General features: G+C 44.3%; 1 protein-coding gene and 1 pseudogene across 1 annotated transcript; both read right to left on the bottom strand.

Moving 5' to 3' along the window:
• Window positions 1-18: 18 nt before the first annotated feature.
• Window positions 19-1,920, bottom strand: LOC120683614 (aldehyde oxidase GLOX-like). The gene has a single exon (XM_039965702.1). The coding sequence runs from the start codon at window positions 1,876-1,878 to the stop codon at window positions 199-201; it is 1,680 nt and encodes a 559-aa protein (XP_039821636.1). The 5' UTR covers window positions 1,879-1,920; the 3' UTR covers window positions 19-198.
• Window positions 1,921-8,650: 6,730 nt separating this feature from the next.
• LOC120680778 lies at window positions 8,651-17,092 on the bottom strand (annotated as a pseudogene).
• Window positions 17,093-21,756: the final 4,664 nt, after the last annotated feature.

The raw sequence follows: 21,756 nt of genomic DNA, 5'->3' as shown, positions 1-21,756 counted from the left end.
AAATCCACATAAAAAATACAGCATGACCAAGCATCTCATTAAATTCATTATATTTCAAATGATTACATGGTGCATAAGAATAAACAAGAAACACATACAACTAATCTCTTACAACTCTGAATTGAAAGGTTCAAATAGGTGAAGATAGGTAGCTCATCAACCAATTGAATGAACTAATCATTCTAGAACCTCATGTTGTCACTGTATGTGAACCCAGATCCCCTTGCTGGGAATGCGCCCATTCACGACGAACAACATGTAGTAGCCCGGTGGCGCCAGGACCGACGACGCCGGCATAGTCACGGTGGCCTCGTAGAAGCCGGGGAACGGCGTCGCTACCCCGCCGTTCAGCTGGAACGCCGTCGCGGGCTTCACCTCGACCTGGAGGAACAGCTGCCTCTGGTTCTGCGCGAACGAATGCGTCGTGAACGACGGCGGGACCATGGAAACCGCCCCGGGAACGCCGTCGCGAACGAAGAACTGCAGCTTCAGCTGCGCGCGGTACGTGACGAAGACCGGCCCGTCCTTGGGCGACGGGACGAAGATGTTTGGGCGGAGCCCGTCGTTGGAACCGTCGAGGTAGAAGGGCGCGAAGGCCTCCAGGGTGAGGTCGGTGGGGAACTTCCTGTCGAAGACGTAGAACTGGTGCGGGTTGCTGCCGCCCACGATCACCCGGCCGTCGCGGTCGAGCACCGCCGAGGCGTGGTACATCCGCGGCCGCGGGGTGCCCGCCGGCGCCTGCGCCTCGAACCGGCTGGTCGGGGTCACGAACGGGAGGTCCGGCCGGTAGATGACGGGTGTGGGGTTGAAGGTGTTGGCGGACTCCCACCCGGCGATCCCGTCCGTGGCGCCGTTGATGATGGCCACCTCGCCGTTGGGGAGCAGGATCATGTCGCCCATCACCCGCGGCGACGGCATCTCCTCGACGACCCACGACGGGTTCGGGTCGGTGATCTTGAGCCGCCCGCACGTGCTCAGCGCCGGGGGGAACTGCCCCGCCGCCACGGCGCGGTTGGAGGTGGCCGGCGTGCCCCCGCAGATCAGCACCTCGGCCTCGGTGGGGTTGGGCTTCAGCGGGAGCAGCACCGACGAGCCGGCGTTCGGGTTGGTCCTCAGGTCGCCGCCGTTGCCGAGCGTGGTGTAGTTCCGGACGATCTTGCCGGCATTGTAGTCGAAGAGAATGGCGCGGTTGCCGGCGAAGATGAAAAGGTTGCCGTCTATGTTGAGATGCACGAACGGGTACAGGCTGTCCGTTTGACCCAGGAACGGCAGCAAGGAGGCGGTGTTAGCGCCGGCCTTCGGGTAGAACTCGTAGCTTGGCTGCCCCAGCCCGCCGACGATGATGGCGCGGCCGTTGACGTCGGGGAGCTTCTGGTTGGTGGCGTACCACCGGTCTGCGGCGAGCACGACGGGGGCCGGCTCCTCGGTCCAGTCGCAGCTCGCGTCGCTCCCGCTGCACGCGGGCATGAGGCGGATCTTGCGGGTGCCGTCCCTCCACCCGCCGTTCTGGACGAGGGTGCCGTCGGGCGCGACGTGGCCCGACGAGCACCAGGTGTCGGTGAAGATGGAGAGCCCGCGGAAGGTGCCGGACGCGAGGTTGTACTCGACGGAGTGCGCGGTGCAGTCCGTCCTGTTGCGGAACCACAGGTCCTGGGGGTTGGTGCGGCAGGGGTGGCCGGCGGGGAAGGTCAGGTTGGACGGGCCGACGTTGGTGCGGTCGAAGAGTATCAGGCGGTCGTTGTGCAGGAGCTGCATGTGCATCCCCGACACGCCGACGTTCCCAAGGAACTTCCAGCTCCCGGCGGCGCTCGCCGGCGCAATGCTGCCATAGGCGAGGAGTAGGAGGAGGGCGAGGTGGTGGAATCGTCCAAGCTTCATGGTGGTGGCTACGTCCTATGAGATAGAGGCTGCTTGTGGAGCAGTGACTGTGCTTCTTGTGTGTTTTAGCTCGGGGGACTGCCTGTATATATAGGTGCATTCCGAGCTCGAGCCATTTTTGTTTACACTTGTTTTTTTTCTGTTTGAAAACCCCGGAATATGCAGGAGTGCGTTCGTCCAGGAGACAAGGAATGCTGGCATTCATTTTGGCCATGTGTTACTGATTATATTCTGATCTGGTATAGTTCCTCTAGCAGCCTCAAGTACATTGTGATACGATTATTCAGTGTTAGATCAGTGTTGCTACACTTTCCTTGTCCTTCTATTACTACTAGACTCGATACAGCTTTGAACTGGAGAAAAAAAAATGAAAACATAAGCCAAATTGGGTGGAGTTGTTTACATCTTGTAAAATATGCAGGGATTTTTAATGATTTTTTGTGTAACGTACATATGATTTATGGGTTTATTCTTATTATTTTTACTCTGCACTATCTTTAATTTCTTTTGTTCCTTCATAAAAGGGCGCTTCTCTCACAGAGTGGTTAAATTATTTGAACACCATGCAGGTGATAGGCAGAGATGTAGTGCATGCCACGATGGGTTTTCAAGAAGCTTCCCTTCAAAAAAAAAAGATGGATGTCAAGCTGAAAAAAGGAAGGGGCTAAAGGATAATAGGATATGGTAATGATATATTTCACGACTCAATCACACTCACACCTCTCGAAATGTGATGTTCTCGGAAGTGCGTACTACCTAGGAATGGAATTTCCCAACATTTTTTTAATCACTACCAGAAAATGGCTCATTCGTCCCCAGTAGTTAGTACCGGTCATGCTTTGTCCGGTACTAAAGTTGTCTCGACACCACTTTAGTACCGGGTCCAAATTTGAAAGCTCCCAAAACTATTTTAGTACCGGGCCAAGCCACTGGCCGGTACTAAAATGGCGCATCCATTTAGTACCGGTCGGTAACACCGACCGGTACTAAAATGCAACATTTAGTACCAGCCGGTGGCTTGGCCCGGTACTAAATGGTCCTCTACGGGTTACTTCAAAAGGAATGCATCTCCCACCCAGTCACAAGTGATGCATAGGTGGGACGGTAAGGAAGGCTCGCGCGAGGCCGGAGGTCGTGAGTTCGATTCCCATGGACCGCGCTCACACATATTACGCGCGAAATTCGCATGACTTGTGACTTGGGACGATGCGCGTGTGCGGGGGCTTCCTAGCTGTTCAACACTTTTTTCCTTTAATTTTTGAGCGCAAAACCATTTAGTACCGGTCGGTGTTACCGACCGATACTAAATGTTCCCTTTAGTACCGGGCGTTTTGGCCGGTACTAAATGGTGTGCCATTTAGTACTGGCCAAGCGGTACCGGTCAGCCGCCCGGTACTAAAGGAGGGTTGCTGACCGGTACTAATGTGAGATTTTCTAGCAGTGAATGATAAAGTAGACAATATATTAGATGAAATTTATTGCCTTCCCATAGAAAGGTCTGCTAAACCTAGGTATTCCCATCATCGAGGAGTTAATATACTTTAGAACAGTACAGTACTACGTTGACTTAGCTTAATCATGGAGCACGGTGCAATATCAAATACCCAGATATAATTATATATATGCCAAATGGTGTTGACTTAAGTGCAGACAGAGAATAATGACAGCATGGTACAAGTTGAGTTATCATAACCTAATCAACTATGCCCCATCTGTCTCCACATGCTTAACTGACATATATGATTAGCATATGTCAATCCAGTGAACTCAGCCAGTTCTTAAGTCTTACAAGTATAGGGGAGGAATGTTATCTGGAAACAAGGCCAGCTCGCTGCACGTTCATGTTCTGATGACTCTCGGTCGGTTCTTCCAACTCGTGGTCTCCTGACTTGTTCTGTGGTTAAGAACAAGGATGCATGAGAATTGAGAACCAAACCATGTTCAGAGATACTCCTCTCCTAGGTTTGCAATTGTAATACGCGGTCAGATCATTCAAGTTCAGAGAGCGGTACAGCGGTAGTTACACAGCATCATTCTTGATGCATCCGGCCGTTGCAATATGCGGAAGAAGGGGTGAGAACAGTTTGGAAGCATGTGGTATGTGATCACAAAATTAAAAGTGTCCGAGAGCACGATGCGAGCAATGCTGAGGCACCATGCGATCATCTATTTTTTTTTAAGAAACAGGAGGGGAGATCCCCTACTGATTATATTATATTAAAAAGAGAGAGAAAAAAGTATGTTACAAGTGTTAAGCAAAACTTCAAGAAACAAAAAAGGTCAAAAAAATCTGAATGATTACACAAATGCTTCTAGCTATTCTACCATAGGCTCTTTAAAGCGGGCTTTTGCTCTAAGAATAACTAGAGAAAATTCTCTCTTGAAACCTTGGAGACATCTGTCCAGTGTAGGCTGAATACCTCTGAAAATAAGATCATTTTTTTGCATCAATAAACTCTAGCAAAATGTGATTGTTATGTCCATGAAAAATGGAAGATTTATCTTATCAGTGATTTGCTCCAGAGCTAGGATTGGATCAATTTCTACCAAAACAATATTCATATTGACCCAGCATGCTTGAGCAAAAGGACACGTGAACAACAAGTGAGAGAGGGATTCTTCTACCCTCCAAATTCCAGCAGACACATTCATATGAAGGCAAATTCATATTTCTTCTTCGGAGAATCTCCCTTGTGCTGAGTCGGTTACGAAGAAGGAGCCAGAAAAATACTTTATGCTTGTTTTGACAAGAGGACTTCTATAACCACCGAAATAAGGGATGTGTTGGCATATGACCAGTTAAGTGAATGTTTGCTTTAGAGGTGGAAAAAAAGGGAGAACCCCAGATATAAGATCACACATCCTTTTCTGCAGTGTCTGATAGAGAGGCCAAATCCTGTGCAAGGTCAATCAGTTGGGTTGCAGCCAGTGGTGAGATAGGAAGATGTAATAAAGTCGCATGATCATCTGCATTCAGAGCCTATATATATATATATATATATATATATATATATATATATATATATATATATATATATATATATATATATATATATATATATATATATATATATATATATATATATATATATATATATATATTCTTGACAAATGAAAACAGCTGTGCATAATGGATGTGTGGCACTTCGTTTGACCATAAATCTTCCCCAAAAAAACATAATTTGCCATCATGCACATGAACCACTGCTAAGCCTTTAAAATGAATCTATCAGCTTTAAGATGTCTTTCCACCAAAATTAGCCTACTCTTTTCAAGGAATCAGGCAAAACACCAGAATTATAATGTCTTTCCCGAATCAAATTGACCCAAGGAATGTCATGCCTATTATAAAATTTGTGTAGGTTTTTCAGGAGTCAAGTCTCATTCTGTGTCTGGAGATTTAATACCCCAAGACCTCCTTCATTTTTTGGCAGACAGACCAGATCCTATGCAGCCTTAGATGGTGTTTTGTCATTGATGGCTGTCCCCTCCAAAGACTATGCTTTATATAGTTGTCCACTTGTTTGATAACTGTTTTATGCAATCTGAAAGTGCTCATGAAGAACATAGGAAATGATGTGAAGATAGAGTTTGTGACTTCCAACCTTCCAGCTTGAGATAGAAAAGATGAGGTGAAAGCTAGCCTTCGCTCACATTTTGTTACCAGTAGCAGAAAGTCAATCACTTTAGGCTTAGTCAGTCCTAGAGGCAGGCCCAAATAAGTGAAAGGCAGAGATCCCACTACACATCCAAAGAGCTGATCAAGCAACGATGTTCTGTTTTCCTCCACATTAATTGGAACTAACATTGATTTGGAGTAATTCACCTTAAGGCCTACGGAGTCTAATTGACTAGCATGGTTTGTGTTGCCACACGAAATTGATAACTGTCGTGCTTTCGTAACAATGACCGATTGCTTTCTGATCAAAGCAACAAACATTATTCCTTGTGGAGGAGAGCTGGCCGTTTTTACAACGCAAAACAACAAAAAAGATCAACTAAACCCTATGACTGCTAGGGCCGAGAACTACAATATACTCCCTCCTACGTTTATAAGGCATACTAGAACATGGCACGGTCTTCCAAATAACATTTTGACCATCCAGTTCTCATATGTTATATCACTTATGGTTATAAACTTATAATCATGGTAAAGTGTAACGAACATGGCACCATTTATGCCATTTCGAGTGATTTTGGTGATCAAATGACAACACAACACTTGGACTAATATGATTGTTAAGATGATCATTCTCAGGCTTTTAGATTCAAGTGATGACAAAAAGAGAGAGAAGATAGGCGTAGCAAGGCCCAAAGGAGCACCGGAAGAACCGACGCCATGGGCATCGGAGCATCCGATGGTAGTCGGAAGAACCGACGCCATGATACTTTGGTGCAGAAGGAAAACGAAGCCAAGTCAGCCTATAGTCACCGGTTGAACCGACGGTCCAAGAAAGGGCATCGGTGCATTGGGCGTCCTATGTTCCAGAGACAATGTCAAGTGCCTAGAAGAAGTTTCTTCAGCACCGGTTGAACCGACGGTGCATCGGAGTATTTCATCGGTGCAATGACGTCAGCGCCCAGGAGAAGATTCTTAAGCACCGGATGAACCGGTGATGCATCGGTACAAAGCATCGGTTCAACCGGTGGTCTCTGCGTCAGCTGTCAGGACTTCAACGGCTACTTTGGGTTATGAGTGACCGGATGAACCGACGCTACCCCGCCAAGAGGCATCGGTTCAACCGGTGATACGCAGATTTTCAGCTGACCGTTGGAGCAACGGCTACAAGACTTGGTGGCCTATATATACGCCTCACCCCGGCCATTTGAAGATTGCTGGAGCTGCTGGACATCCCACACACACCCAAGAACATCTCCAAGCCATACAAAAACATCAAGATCATATCCTTAGCCCTTAGCACACTTTGAGAGTGTTGTGTAAAGGATTAGCTCTTAGTGAGTGAGTTTGCAAGGCCTAGAGCCTTTGTGCTGTGGTTCTCTAGTGAACCAAAACAAGAGCTTGGTGCGCCGGCACCTTGGAGCGTGAAGCTCGCCGGCAACGTCATCGACCCTCCGACTTGGTGTGGAGCGGCGACGACACTTTGTGCGGGGGACGTGGAGACCCTCATCCTTTGTGGAGAAGCTCCTTAGTGGAACCCGGGGGCAAGGTGACCGTGATTGTGTTCACGGAACAGACTTGGTGACCGAGTAGCAATACTCTTAGTGAGTGCTACAACAACGTGGATGTAGGTGTGCCTTTGTGGCTAACCGAACCACGGGATAAACACCCGTGTCAAGAGTTTGCTTTCTCCTATCCCGCTCTTTAAGCTTCCGCATTTCATACTAGCAATTTGTGTGCCTTTACTTTCATAGAATAGTTTCTTGATAGGAAAGGCTATAGGTTGCTAAACTCTTTTGGGATAGGAGTTTTCACACTAGAACAACCTAGTTGCACATCTAGATAGCATATTTTAGTTTAAGTTTTGTGCAAACTAGTTGGAGCCATAGGTCTAAGTTTTTAGAGTGCCTAATTCACCCCCTCCCCCTCTTAGGCTAGAGCACCCGATCACTTTCATAAAGCATATTTGATTACGAATCCAACCGTATAAAGTTTACATTATAAAAATAAAAAAATAATAGTCAAATTATTGGTCAAAGATAGAAAAGTTTGATTTTTGATATACGTGTACGCCTTATAAACATGGAAGGATGGAGTATATGTAAAGACAAGGAACGGGTGGGTGCTCATTTCTTTTGCTCAGCTTTCTTCTTCCTCCCTTCGACTTTGTCTCTCTCCCCGTATCATCCGTTATCATTACTAGAAAAAATCATGATTAATACCGGTTCCTTACTCCTTTTAGTCTTGATTTTAATTAGAACCGACCGGTGTACTCAAACTAGCTCTAAAATCGAGAATAAAGGGGCGTGGGTATAGTAACATGGATTTATCCGGTACTAAAAGGTAGTAGTCCCAAAAAAGTCATCTATATATACCGCATTTTAGATATCTTAGGATAGATCAAGGTGGAAGAGAAATGACTATGATACCTCTTAATCAATCACCAATGAAAAAAATTAATTCTGCCTTTTCAGCTAACTGATGTCATAAATAGTAGTTGCTATATAATCAATCACCACGATGCCTTTTCAGCAAATAAGAAACTAATCTCAAGATGGCAAGGTAAAGCTACATGGTCGCGGCCGACGTGTGTTGGATGCAGAGCAGATGTCATGAGCAAACGGGAGGTGACAATTGCGGTCTTTGTAATGTGAACCATCTTGGTGCGTGGGACAAAAGAATTATTAATAATGAGGGGGTAGGATGGTGAATTGTGCCAGAAATGCGATCTTACGGGAACAAAACAATTATTAGTGATGAGACCAGAAATACTTAAATTTGTGGATGGAGGGAGGAGTTTAGAGGTGAGAAAGAGAGCAACATGCAAGCAATGGCGAGGCACCAATATTCTAGCTAGATTGGATAGATGAATTTGATAGTTTTCTTTTTTTCTTACAAGTAATTAAGCTTATATAAAGGTGAAATTAACACATCCACGAACTAAACGCAGGTCAGCTAGATTTCTTGCGGTGGATCTCGCAAACCCCAATCCACATGTACTTGCCCGTTGGTTTCGTCAAATCTCAACATCGACTTATTGTGAAGAGTGAATTGGGTAGGCATTTGAAATTTTATAAAATGTTGGATGGTGTAACCCAGCATCTCATTAAATTTGAGCCGATTACATGATGCCTTAGAATAGAGGAACACACTTATTGCAACCAGTTTCGTACCACTAGCTCCTGAACGATTTCAAGATGGGATCCATGCATGGTTGAAGAAAGTATCCGCTGTCACTGTATGCGGACCCAGATCCCCTGGCTGGGAATGCGCCCCATTCACGACGAACAACATGTAGTAGCCCGGCGGCGCCAGGACCTTGGTCGGCATCGTCACGGTCACCACGTAGCCGTCGGTCGGCAGCATCGCACCGCCGATGATGCCCGGGAGCTGCAGCGCCTTGGTCACCTGGGCCTGGAGGAACAGCAGCCTCTGGTTCTGGGCGAACGAGTGCGTCGTGAACGACGGCGCCACCATGGTAACCGACACCACGGGCTCGCGGACGGGGACCCTGAACGCCACCACCAACTGATCCCCGTAGCTGACGCTCACCGGCGCGCCTGTGAGCGACGGGTCGACGATGCTGGGGCGGCGGTCGTCGTTGGAGGCGTCGAGGTAGTCAGGCGAGAAGGCGTCGAGGCTGAGCTCGGCGGGGAACTTGACGTCGCTGAAGACGTAGCGCTCGTGCGGATTGCTGCCGCCCAGCAGCACGCGGCCGTCGCGGAGGAGCACCGCCGAGGCGTGGTACATCCGCGGCCGCGGGGTGCCCGCCGCCGGAGCCTGCGCCTCGAACCGGTCGCCGAGGGGGCGGTCCGGGCGGTAGACGACGGGCGTGGGGTTGAAGGTGTTGGCGGAGTCCCACCCGGCGATCCCGTCCGTGGCGCCGTTGATGATGAGCACCTCGCCGTTGGGCAGCAGGATCATGTCGCCCATCACCCGCGGCTACGGCATGTCCTCGACGACCCACGCCGCCGCCGGCTCGGGGTCGGTGATCTTGATCCGCCCGCACGTCCTCAGCGCCGGCGGGAACTGCCTGTTGTCATTAACGGCGCTGTTGCATGGAGCGGGCCGGCGCCCCGCCGCAGATTAGCACCTCGGCCTCGGTGGCGTTGGGCTTGAGGGGGAGCAGCACCGAGGAGCCCGCGTTGGGGTTGTTCCTCGGCGCGCCGTCGCCGAGCGTGGGGTACGTCCGGACGACGCTGCCGCTCCTGTAGTCGAACAGGACGGCACGGTTGTTCTCGAAGATGAAAAGGTTGCCGTCCACGTTGAGGTGCACGAAAGGATACAGGTACATGCTGTTATCTCCGGACAGAAACTGCAGCGGCAAGGTGGTACCAGATGGAGGATCCGCCTTTGGGTAGAACTCGTAGTTGGGCTGGCCCAGGGCGCCCACGATGATGGCGCTGCCGTCGGGGAGCTTCTGGTTGGTGGCGTACCAGCGGTCGGCGGCGAGCACGTCCGGGTCCGTCGGCTTCTCCGACCAGTCGCAGGCCACACGTCAGCATCCCCGGTGCACGCGGGCATGAGGCGCACCTTGCGGGTGCCGTCGCCCCACCCGCCGGTCTGGACGAGGGTGCCGTCGGGAGCGACGTACCCCGACGAGCACCAGGTGTCGGTGAAGATGGAGAGCGCGCGGAAGGTGTTGGAGGCGACGTCGTGTTGGGTTGATCATGTGAACACTAAGTGTGAAAGCATTAACTAAATGTTGTGTTGATGAAGGCAAAGACCAATTGGCTTTGTGCTCTTAATTGGAGAGCCTAGAACCAACCAGGGCGTGTGTCCCCCCTGGTGTGCAGTGCTATATACTCCCTCCTTCCCTGTTTATAAGGCATACACGTATATCAAGATTCAAACCTTGTCATCTTTGACCAATAATTTGACTATTAAATTTTTATTTTTATAATGCAAATTTCATATGATTGGATTCATAATCAAATATATTTTACAATGATTATAAGTTTATAATCAAAAGTGATATAATATATGATAAATAAATGGTCAAAGTGTTGTTTAGAAGACCGTGTCATGTTCCACCATGCCTTATAAACGGGGAAGGAGGGAGTATATGAGGATAAACCCCTCTAAAAACTGTGGTTGACTATTCCAAACCTCTGCACCACTAAGCCCAATTGAATACAAGCACTGCAACCCTAGGAAGGAACATCCACACATCCTAGAAGCAAGAACAGAAGGGGAAACAGAGATGGGAGCTCAAGTTGTGCAGGTATGAGCTCATCTACATGAATATGAGTGGTTCTATCTTGAGCTAGTGATCCTAAACTTCTAACAATGGCACCAGAGCCACCTAGCTCTAAGATTGAACCCTCTAAAGTTTCAATCTCATCACAAGAAGCTCCTGTTAAGATTTATGATTATGTTCTTGTGTCCAAGATCAAGTTTTCCATATGAATAAGCCCTAGTTCATGTTCTGTGCAAGCCAATCACGATCATTTTCATGCTAAATAAGTATTCTTGTTCAATTTGTTCATCATGTTCATGCTTCATGTTACTGTTAAGTTAAATTTCGTCCAAAATTAAGCAACCCTTGATGTTTAAGCAAGCCTAAGGGCTCTATGGTTTCGGTCTAAGCATGAAAAAAAGGGGAGAATTGATGAAATCTAAAGCTAATCCTAAGCTTTTCCACTAAACTGAAACCCTAGCCTGCCAAATCCTAAAATTAATGAACTCTAACCCTAAGATCTAAAGCAAAGGGCGTTAGAGACTCACCTCAGGGCCGCGGTGGCCATCCTTGGCGCCGCCATGACTGCCGCCCTAAGCAAGGCAAGTGCGCGCTCAAGGGGCTTGGCCTCGAGCGGCCTCGCTGTCCCCGCAACAACGGCATGTTGCCAGCCTCCTCCGTGAGCCGAGCGCTGCCGGAAGGCCGGCCAGCGGCCGGATCTGATCCCTTGCCGTCGCCGCCATGGATCCGATGGATCTCTCGCGCGCGGGAGGAGGCGCCTTAGGGCACCGACGAGTGATGCTCGACGGAGCTGTGCGCCGGCCATAGCCGCACACACCTCCGGCGAGCAAAGCTCGGAGGCGCCATCACCTCCCCGACACCCACTACGTCGTCGTCGCCATCGCCACCTCGCCCGCCTGACGCCGCCGTCGGGAGAGGAAAGAGAGAGAGGGGAGGGAAAAGAAATGAAGCTAGGGTTTGGGGGCTGCGGCTGAAGCACCGGTTTTGTTCCGGCCTGGGCTGACGCGCGCCGTGGATCCTGCATCCAACGGCTCGTGCACGTTGGTCCGGCACGGGCCGCGGCTGGCCGGCGGGGACACGGCACATTCCCGGCCCAGGCCCAGGTTTTTGGGCCTGGAGCCCAGGTGGGAAGGCGGTCCAGCCAAATGGGCCAGGCCGGAATCGGCCCACGTTGGGAAAGGGGCTTTGGGTCGAATTTTTTTGATGTTTTTTCCTGAAAAATTATGAAATAAGTATAGGGTTGCATAGTGATGGGCCAAATGAATTAATGGGATAAGATAATACTGTTTTAGATTATAAATAGTGTTTCACTTTTAAGTATTATGATTATGATTGTTATTTTTATGTTTAAAGATCTTTTATCATGCCTTAGCAAATTATGACAAGAATAATAAATGCATTTATAATATGACGAAATTTCCTTACTTTTTGGAATTGATTATTATGCTTATGCTCAATATTAATGTAATAATATTATAATTAAGTTTTTGTTTTCATTAAGCATTATTTTATGAAATTACTTTAATAAAGTTATGTGTCCTTTGCCTACTAAGAATGTTAGGGTCATAGACTAATATAATTGATGCTTTGAGATCAAATATTATTTTGGGCAATAAAATTAAGTTTTGAGCCATTTAAGCTTATTCCCCATAATAAGAAATCATGTCCCTTTTATTTATAATAAATAGCCTAAAATAAAGTAATTAATGTTTGTTGCCCAAAATAAAAGTATTATTTTATGCTTTTTATGATAAATGTTTCTTCCATAAGTTAATATTGATGATTGATTCATTCCTAAAAAAATAAGTGTGGCCTCTTATGATTTAAGCTAGTTTGAAATATTGATTTGGACTATAATTATGTTTTGGGCACTAATATACCTAATGTTAACCATTCATGGTTATATACCAACCAAAGTTGTGTAGAATCATGGAGTGTCATAATTTATTGTCCATTAATAATGGATTCATTATCCATAAGCCATGCGCATTAAAGGATTGTTTTATTAAAAACATGTCTCGAATTCTATTAAGTGTGGCTTGTATTTATCATTCTGGCCAAATCTGATTGATAAATACTTATCCACAAAATTTTATTGTTCTTGTCCATATTCTGGCCAAAGATGATATGGACTAGATCAATAAAAGAAGTACATAGAGACATGTAATTTTAATTAAGTGTAGCTTATATTTGTCATTCTGGCCAAAGCTGATTGATGAATATCTGACCACAAAATTTTACTACTCTTGTCCATTTCTGGCCAAAGCTGATGTGGACTAGATCAATAAGAGAAGATGAAAGTCAAGTAAAGTGTGACCTGTATTTGTTATTCTGGCCAAAACTGATTAATGAATACTTGTTCACAGAATTTTATTGTTCCTATCTACTTCTGGCCAAAGCTGATGTGGGTTGGATCAATAAAATAAATTAATGATCTGGGAAAATCTTAATGCATGAATGGCTTTTGGATTTATTTCTTATATAAGGCCACAATATGATTGATGTATTATTGGGGAATTATGCTAAAGGCCAAAGGTTTGAGTAACCATAAGTGAATACAAATGTTTACGCTTCCGCAACTAAGTTCCTCTGATTAAAGAATTCTTGAGGCTTGATAAGTTTTATGATTATATTTGTATGTGACTTATGGCTATTTTCTGACCAAAGTTGTTCATAGCCATGTGTCATTATTTAGTTCCCAGATCAATTAAGTTTTCAAGTCTCAAGCATGATCAAAGTTGATTATATTGATATAACATTATAACATTTCCTGAGTATATATTTGCATAAGAAATTTTTATGCTTATTATAACAAGATGAAGAATTATTAATGTTTATTTTCAAGTTAAGCTCTACTTTATTTCTGTCCAAAGGTGATGTAAAGTAGAATAATTAAGTTTTATTAAAAAATATTAAATTAAAGTATCCCTATTGATAGTGTTTTGAATTTAGTCATAATTTTCTTGGCTGTTTTAAGTACCCTCAATAAGAAATAGGCTAAGTGCATAAGAATACATTGTTCATGAGGTCATTAATTATGATTGCGTGGACAAACACAATAAGCTCCTATTAGAGAAGCCTTGATAATTAAGAAATTGATAAGAAATCTAATGGATTTCTTGTCTATCAATATCTAATGGGAATAATTTAAAGAAATCTATCTTATGGTTAATGCCAGTAAGGATCTGGGGGAGCAAATCCCTTGGTATAATTATGTTATGATTTTTCTGGCAATAATAGAGAAGTTGTCCTCGAAGCCTAAAGATCATAAGAATAAAGCTAAGATATAAAGAATCATTAGAACTTTTGAGTTCATTTTATTATGTCGCCAATCATAAAGTATAATGGTTGAAGCTCAAACAAATTTATGCCCATAAGACATTATGAGTATGATGATATTATGGCCTCATGAATATGAAAGTTTTAAGTTAAAGCCCTCAAGTGTTAAAAGTGGATAAGAGGTTAATGTTAAGCTATTGGAAATCTTTTCCATTAGCATAAAGTTTTTGTATTCTTCATCCCAATAATGTGAAATATTTGTTATGAAAATTCATCAAAATATGACTCTATCGCTTAGTCCATATTTCAAGGGGGAGAGTTTAACTTCTCACTAAGAATAAAAGAAGGAAATACTTTATCAGGTATGTCTATATTTCGTTTCTTTAAGTAATTCCTTTACATAATTATGTTGTGAAAGATTATATTATGAAATATATTAAAATTTAAGACACTTATGTATGTGTGGGGATTTTGTATTTAATATCTTGATTTTGTTACTTAGCTTCCATTATGTTTTAGAAGGAATGTAGTTACTAATATTGTTTAAAATATTTCATTGAATCTAAAGTTTTAGTTAATGACATTAAGGGTTATTAAGAATGAGTGTCTGTTTTAAGACAAAAGTGATTAAAGTATAATTAGATTTATCTTTTAATGCTAATGGCCTAAGTTAGTCATCTTTTAATAATAAGCCTCGCATAATTACCTCCTAACTAAGATATAAGTTTTAAGAATCCTTTCCATCTCATGGAATGGAAGTTTGTAAGTTTCTAATACTTATGCTAAGTTTCTTCTAATGGAGACAATGCCTAAATATGATTATGAAATGAAATTATAAAAGGCACAATCTTATGATCATTGGTAAATGTTCATATAAAATAAGGAATTAATTATCATGACAAGATATATTAAAGGAAAGAAGTGTTTTATTACTGCACATTATTTTTTGAGGGTATAAGCATTTAGAATGATGAAATAAAGTTCAATAAGAAATTTAGATTAGTCAAAGTCTTGTTGGCAATAAGCAATAGGGATATTGTATATTATAAGGAATGAGTTTTATCCTCATGGAATTAAGTTTATTCTTAGTGATGTTCCTTACGTTATTTGAGTATTAAGATTCACCAAAATTGGTCCAGAAAATGGGAGTATTATGTATTAACCCCAAAACTATGTTTACTCCCATTAAGGGCAATAAGTTCTCTTATGTTGTGGCAGACATAAGTGATGTATATACCTAAGTTATGATATGCCCTTAAATTTTAAAGATCGAGATATCTGACAAACATAAGTCTAGGACTGGACCCCTGGAAAATTGTTAAGAATGTATTGCCTTGTTGGCATAAGTGCTAAAGTAATTTTTGTGCTATAAATATAGCACTAAGGGATTACATGCTCACTTTTGAGAAAGTCTGATAACCACCATGTTATGGGATGTTGAGACAATAATGTTTCTTAGCAAAGGTGCATTAATGTCCACAAAAGTTGCACCCTTGCAGGGGAACCATATTTGTGGAATGGCTTCACCCAACTTAAGGCATCATTTAAGATACAGATTAAGTTGTGACATGTTTTAATCCTAATATATTTTTTAGATATGGGTTTATGTCCCTAATCCATATTATTTTAAAAGAATAAAAATTTCTTGAGTAATTTATCTCGGAACTCATTATGTAAAGAGTGCAGTTCTATTCGAGTAACATGACAAAGGGTATTGCCAGACCCAAAACATTGTGAAAGATTGATTCCAGAATCAAACATTATATGTTTCAAGGCCTTAATGATGTATTAAGATTTTAAGTTTTAGTGCTCAACAAATAAGTATTAAAGACATAAGTGTTGAGCATTATGTGTTTAAGTTTGGTGCTTAGTATATAAGTGTGAAGATATAAGCATTAAGTGTTAAAAATGTAAGTGCTGAGCATCATATTATAGTTTAAGAGGCTTGCATTCACAATATTGCCGGCATAAAGATTAAATGGCAGCTTATTATTCAGGGACAAATTATGATTCTGGAATATATTTGATTTTCAATTTTAAAGTGCGCACATGAGTTTTATAAGGATACAGAAATGTATATGAAAACAAACTGCACTCTGGAACAATAAAGACACCATCTCCCCATAAGTCTAACATGATTCATTTTGATTTTAAACGGGAACCATGGTCAATTAGTCCTGTGGTACTTAATTGACTGCAGTGATTGATTGGTCTGGTGTACCATCTTTTAAGAAATAAATCCATAAGTTTTGTATAACGATAAAGAGTAAGTTTTGGAGCTCCTAAGTTAAAGAAATTCATTTGATATGAGGTGACATGCTATAGTAACTGGGTTCAATGGTATGTATAATTGACCATTGTAATTCTTTTATTTTGGTATGTCATTTTGTTGAAAAATAAACTTATAAGTTTAAGCCTCATGATCAAGGGGGAGAATGTTGGGTTGATCATGTGAACACTAAGTGTAAAAGCATTAACTAAATGTTGTGCTGATGAAGCCAAAGACCAATTGGCTTTGTGCTCTTAATTGGAGAGCCTAGAACCAACCAGGGTGTGTGTCCCCCTAGTGTGCAGTGCTATATATATGAGGATAAACCCCTCTAAAAGCTGTGGCTGGCTATTTCAAACATCTGCACCACTAAGCCCAATTGAATACAAGCACTGCAACACTAGGAAGGAACATCCACACGTCCTAAAAGCAAGAATAGAAGGGGAAATAGAGATGGGAGCTCAAGTTGTGCAGGTATGAGTTCATCTACATGAATATGAGTGGTTCTATCTTGAGCCAGTGATCCTAAACTTCTAACACGTCGTACTCGACGGAGTGCGCGGTGCAGTCGGCCCCGTCGCGGAACCACTGGTCCCTCTGGGGTTGCTGCGGCAGGGGTGGCCGGGGGGGAAGGTGAGGTTGGACGGGCCGACGTTGGTGCGGTCGAAGAGGATCACGCGGTCGTTGTGCAGCAGCTGCATGTGCATCGCCGACACGCCGACGCTGTCCTGCAGGAGCTCCCAGCGCCCGCCGGCGGCGCTCGCCGGCGCGACACCGCCGCAGGCGAGGAGCACTACTAGGGCGAGGAGGCGATGGAACCCGAACTCCATGGTCGTTGAAAGCGAGAGGCCGGTGCTTGTGACTTGTGAGCCGTGTGCTTAGCTCGTAAGCTGCGAGGTAGTATTTATAGTTGGGTTCGCATGCATGGCAACTTGGGGAGTCTCCTCTTCGATCAACAACTACGTACGCCGTGCTGTGCACCCTATAGCTAGCTTCTCCACTCCAGTTGAGAACCTTGTACACGTCACTTGCCTATAAGCCGGTCGACGTCAGCAAAATCCTGCAAGGCTACGTCACTTGCCTAGCTCTAAGATGACTCCTCTTAGCGGTTACTCCGATCCCTCCATCCCGAAACAAGTGGTGTTTCAGAAAATTTCAGATACATTACTCATCCCAATAAATAATTTTGTTACCTCTAATTACTTCTAGCAATTGTGTTTGAAAACCGTGTTATTTAATTCGAAATTAAATAACTAAAAAAAGTAGCCTCTACTAAGGCCCCATTTAGTTCGCGAAAATTTTCATACAGTACCCATCACATCAAATCTTCGGACATATGCATAGAGCATTAAATGTAATTGAAAAAATAACTAATTACACAGTTTAACTGATTAGAACGAGATGAATATTTTAAGCCTAACTAATTTATGATTGGACATTAATCGCCAAATAACAACGAATGTGCTACAGTACTAAAAAACCCAACAATTTTCGCGAACTAAGCGGGGCCTGAGTATTTGATTGGAAATAGAAAAGTAACATCTACTAAGTATTTGATTGGTTCTATGTGTTTTCCTATACAATATTTTTTTGATATTTGGTATTGCTTTAATTAGATGGATCTCATTAATTACAAGCTAAAACAACACTTTTTGTGGAACAAAATTTGAATGCTAAAGTTTCATAGAGGTTGTATGTGTATTGAATTTAGTGCCACGTCAGCATTTGTGATGATATGATAAGGTAATTATGAAGAAAGAGAGGGGAAAGAGTTTCATCAATAGAGGCCTATAGAGTTTCATTTCATGCACTTGTGCCTACTCATATGCCTCACAATTAAATGTTGCGGCTAGTCTATGACATCGTAAAATGAAATTTTGCATTGGTGAATCTTGTTTCATCGCTGACTCAAATGTAGTTAGATGACATGACCCTGTATAAAATCGAGCAGTGAAATCTTGCACCAGGAATAACCTCAAACAACACTTGTTTTGGAACGGAGGAGTACTTAATCAGTAGTTTGATGCGCGTCGCGTGTAGCAGCCTTTTTACTGTTACAATGTACAACGTACCCCACGGTACACGCAGTACGCCACAGTCGTCCACAGTCCACACTGCTGGTAATCTGCTGTCAAGTTGGCCAGTGGCCACCGGCCCACACCATTGATTTGCGCAGTTGCGCTATTCATCATGGCCGTGCGTGGCCATACGCGCACAGGTCCACTACCGGAAATCCTATATTTGCCGAGTGCCTACGGCTTTGCCGAGTTCCAAAATTCGAGCACTCGGCAAAAGAACCTTTTAATGAGTGTCAACAATTAAACACTCGGCAAAACAAAAACACTCGGCAAACTCTGCTTTTGCCGAGTGCCGTAATATAGACACTCTGGCAAATCCAGAGTATGCCGAGTGTCCAGAATGTGACACTCGGCAAAAAAACCGTAACAGCTACCAGCCGGCCGTTCCGTTTGGTTTTGCCGAGTGTCCTTTGAGGCACTCGGCGAATATATGTCTTTGCCGAGTGCCAAAGGAGTAGCACTCGGCAAATTGTCAGATTGGCCGAGTGTCCTTTGAGCCACTCGGTGAAATTTTAAAAAAATTTCCACTCCCAATTCCCAATTTTTTCCCCTGATCTCCTACGATATGAAGACGTACATATTAAAATTAAGTATATTTTTCCTTATATTCTCTATATTTAGTTAATTTCTTTTGGTAAAAAGTATTTCTTCAAAAATTCAAATTTGAACCGCTATTGTATGGAATAATGTACTATAATGACTGGAAAAGTTGATATTCATGTAATGGAGTCCAATTTGAGCCCATGTTGAAGATTTGAAAGGAAAATTCAAATATCTTGTCTGCAAAACATTTATAGGAACGTGTGACCGAATAGGTTTTAAATTCTATAAAATGCAAATGAACTCTGAAAATCATGTGATTTGTCATGATATCATATGTGGATGCTGTGATAAAAGATTGAGACGGTTTTGCAAAAGTTGTGACGTATGTTGGTTACGAAATAAAGAACCTCGAAGGAGTTTAAGAGAATTGTGCAGGATTCGTTAAGCTTTTGACTCAAAGTGACGATCGAATTGAGATTTGAGTTCAAAACTTTTTATATAGGCAACAGTCATGATGGGTTGCTTCATGTTAATTTTTCATCATTTTTTGAGTCCATTTGATAATATATCTTTTTTTACTTCTATATTAATGAAATTGATGTAAATTGAATTTGAATGCATACTACATGAAATGATGAGATTTCTTTCGTTGACATGTCAAATATGAACCTTTTTAGTGAATTAGTAAAGTTACTTTTCAAAAAAAATTCAAACAAATTTACTTAAACCTTTGTAATGAATTAAAAGGCAGAAAACAAAAAATAATTTGCCGAGTGCCATGGATCTGGGCACTCGGCAAACTCGTAAACTTTGCCGAGTGCTAGATCCACGGCACTCGGCAAAGTCCTGCACTTATACACTGACTCAGTGCTCACTCACGCAACACACACACGCAACACACACAGCAACTCCCCTCCGCGCGCTGCCTTGCGAAGCCGGAGGTCCCGCTCGCCGCCGCCGCCGCCGGAGGTGCCGGGCGCAGCCGCCGCCGCCGCCGGAGGTGCCGGGCGCAGCCGCCGCCGCCGGCCACGCCGGATCTGCCGTGCGGGCGCCGTTCCGTTCGGGCCCATGCAGCCGGCCACGCCGGCCTCCCTCCACTGTGCCCGGCCTCCCTCCACGCCCACACCGCCCACGCCGAAGCTGCTGGGCGGGCCCCGCGACGCCGGAGCTGCCGGGCGGGTGCCGCGCCGCCGGCCACGCGGAGCTGCCGGCCGGGCCCCGCGCCCCCGGCCACGACGCCGCAGCTGCCGGGCGGGCTCCGCGCCGCCGGCCACGCCGGAGCTGCTGGCCGGGCCTCGCGCCGCCGGCCTCTCTCCACTGTGCCGCTGCAGCGCCTCCTCGCCGGGGCGTCGCAGGTTCGCACCAACCCCGCCACCCATCCATCTCAAATACAAGATCAAAGGCTCAAACGTGTAGGTCTGTAACTAAACATTGTATACTTCAATGTTTTGCAATTTTCATTTTTATAGATTTTGATTCATGTTTCTGAGCTAAACATGATTGTCCATACTCCATACTGCTTCTTTGCTAGGATTAACTGCAAAGTTATTTAGCATACATGTTAACAAACGGCAGGAACAATAAGCGCTCAGCAATCAACCACAATGTTTTCCCCTTTATTTATCTGTCTTAAATGGTTTGGTTTCACCACCTAAACAAGCAGTGATACCTGCGATGTAACCTAGTGATCAACCAGACCATTTTTATCGATCCCAGACGATCAATCTTTTACATTCTCTAATTTCATTTTTTTAAAACAAATACCTGGAACCAGCATCTGAACCTCCTCCATATCTTCCTTTATCAGAAGTCATTCAGTACCACCAGCTACTTCACTCGTAATTGACCAATGACCACCATAACCATAAGGTTGTTGAATCTAAGGCTATAACATATGAACATGTCATAAATGAAATGGCACCGTCCATGAGTCAAAGATCATTTCCAATCCTTTCAATTCTTTCTGCCAGTGCTTGATTTCTTTTGTTGACACTAATTTGACACCCTTTTTTCTTTTGTTGACAAGGGAGGTTGATTCACCGTCGTCGACTCGTTCACTTGGCCGCAAGCCGTCGTCGAGCAGCATCGACCGTCGAGCCCGTAGGTGAGCACGTGTAACAAGACTTTGTTTTCGTATTCTATTCGTAGTTCTCGTAACCCGGTTAGGCGTCTCCCGTTCGAAACAGATACGGTTCGAAATATGCATATTTTTACATATCTATGGCCGTATCTGTTTCGAATTGTCCACGTTATTTGGACAGCCCGATAATGCGTAGATGGGGTTAGTTTCCATGGTCCGCTCCCATCCGAGACAGAATCTTGGCAACATCTCTCCATTGTTCTCCGGATACACAATCTCCCTTCCGGGACGTGTATCTGGAGAACAGCGGGGAGGTGCTGCCGAAATTCTGTCTTGGATAGGAGTGGATCATATAAACTGACCTCATCTACGCATAGTCGGGTGGGATTAGGACCTATCTTTACCTACTAGAGTCTAAGACGAACGTCTACATGCATTTAAATTTGATAGTAGCCATCTCTATTCATTTATCTTGTATTTGATAATACAATATGTCATGCACTTCATTACGTTTAGGTGCCTCCGAACTGGTGCGCAAACAAGGCCGAGTGCTGGTCTATGATGGTGGACAAGTGGATCAGCGAGGATTGGGCCCGCCAGCACGCCTTATGCCGGGAGCGCCGCTTGATGATGCCGGGTCCGGCACATCATCAAGGGAGCCTTAGCCTCGGTGAGTACAAGAATACTAAGTTCACTATGATCTTCATTCTTTCTAAAGCTATATTTTTAATTCTTACTAATCATCTTGTTGACTTCTTGGCAGTCGGAGTCTCATCCAGGCCAGTCTTGCAACGAAATCACGGCATACGC

Source organism: Panicum virgatum, chromosome 7N, assembly GCF_016808335.1.
Source record: "Panicum virgatum strain AP13 chromosome 7N, P.virgatum_v5, whole genome shotgun sequence".
NCBI lineage: Eukaryota > Viridiplantae > Streptophyta > Magnoliopsida > Poales > Poaceae > Panicum > Panicum virgatum.
The sequence above is the reverse complement of the archived record's forward strand: the minus strand, read 5'-3'. Positions and strand labels throughout refer to the sequence as shown.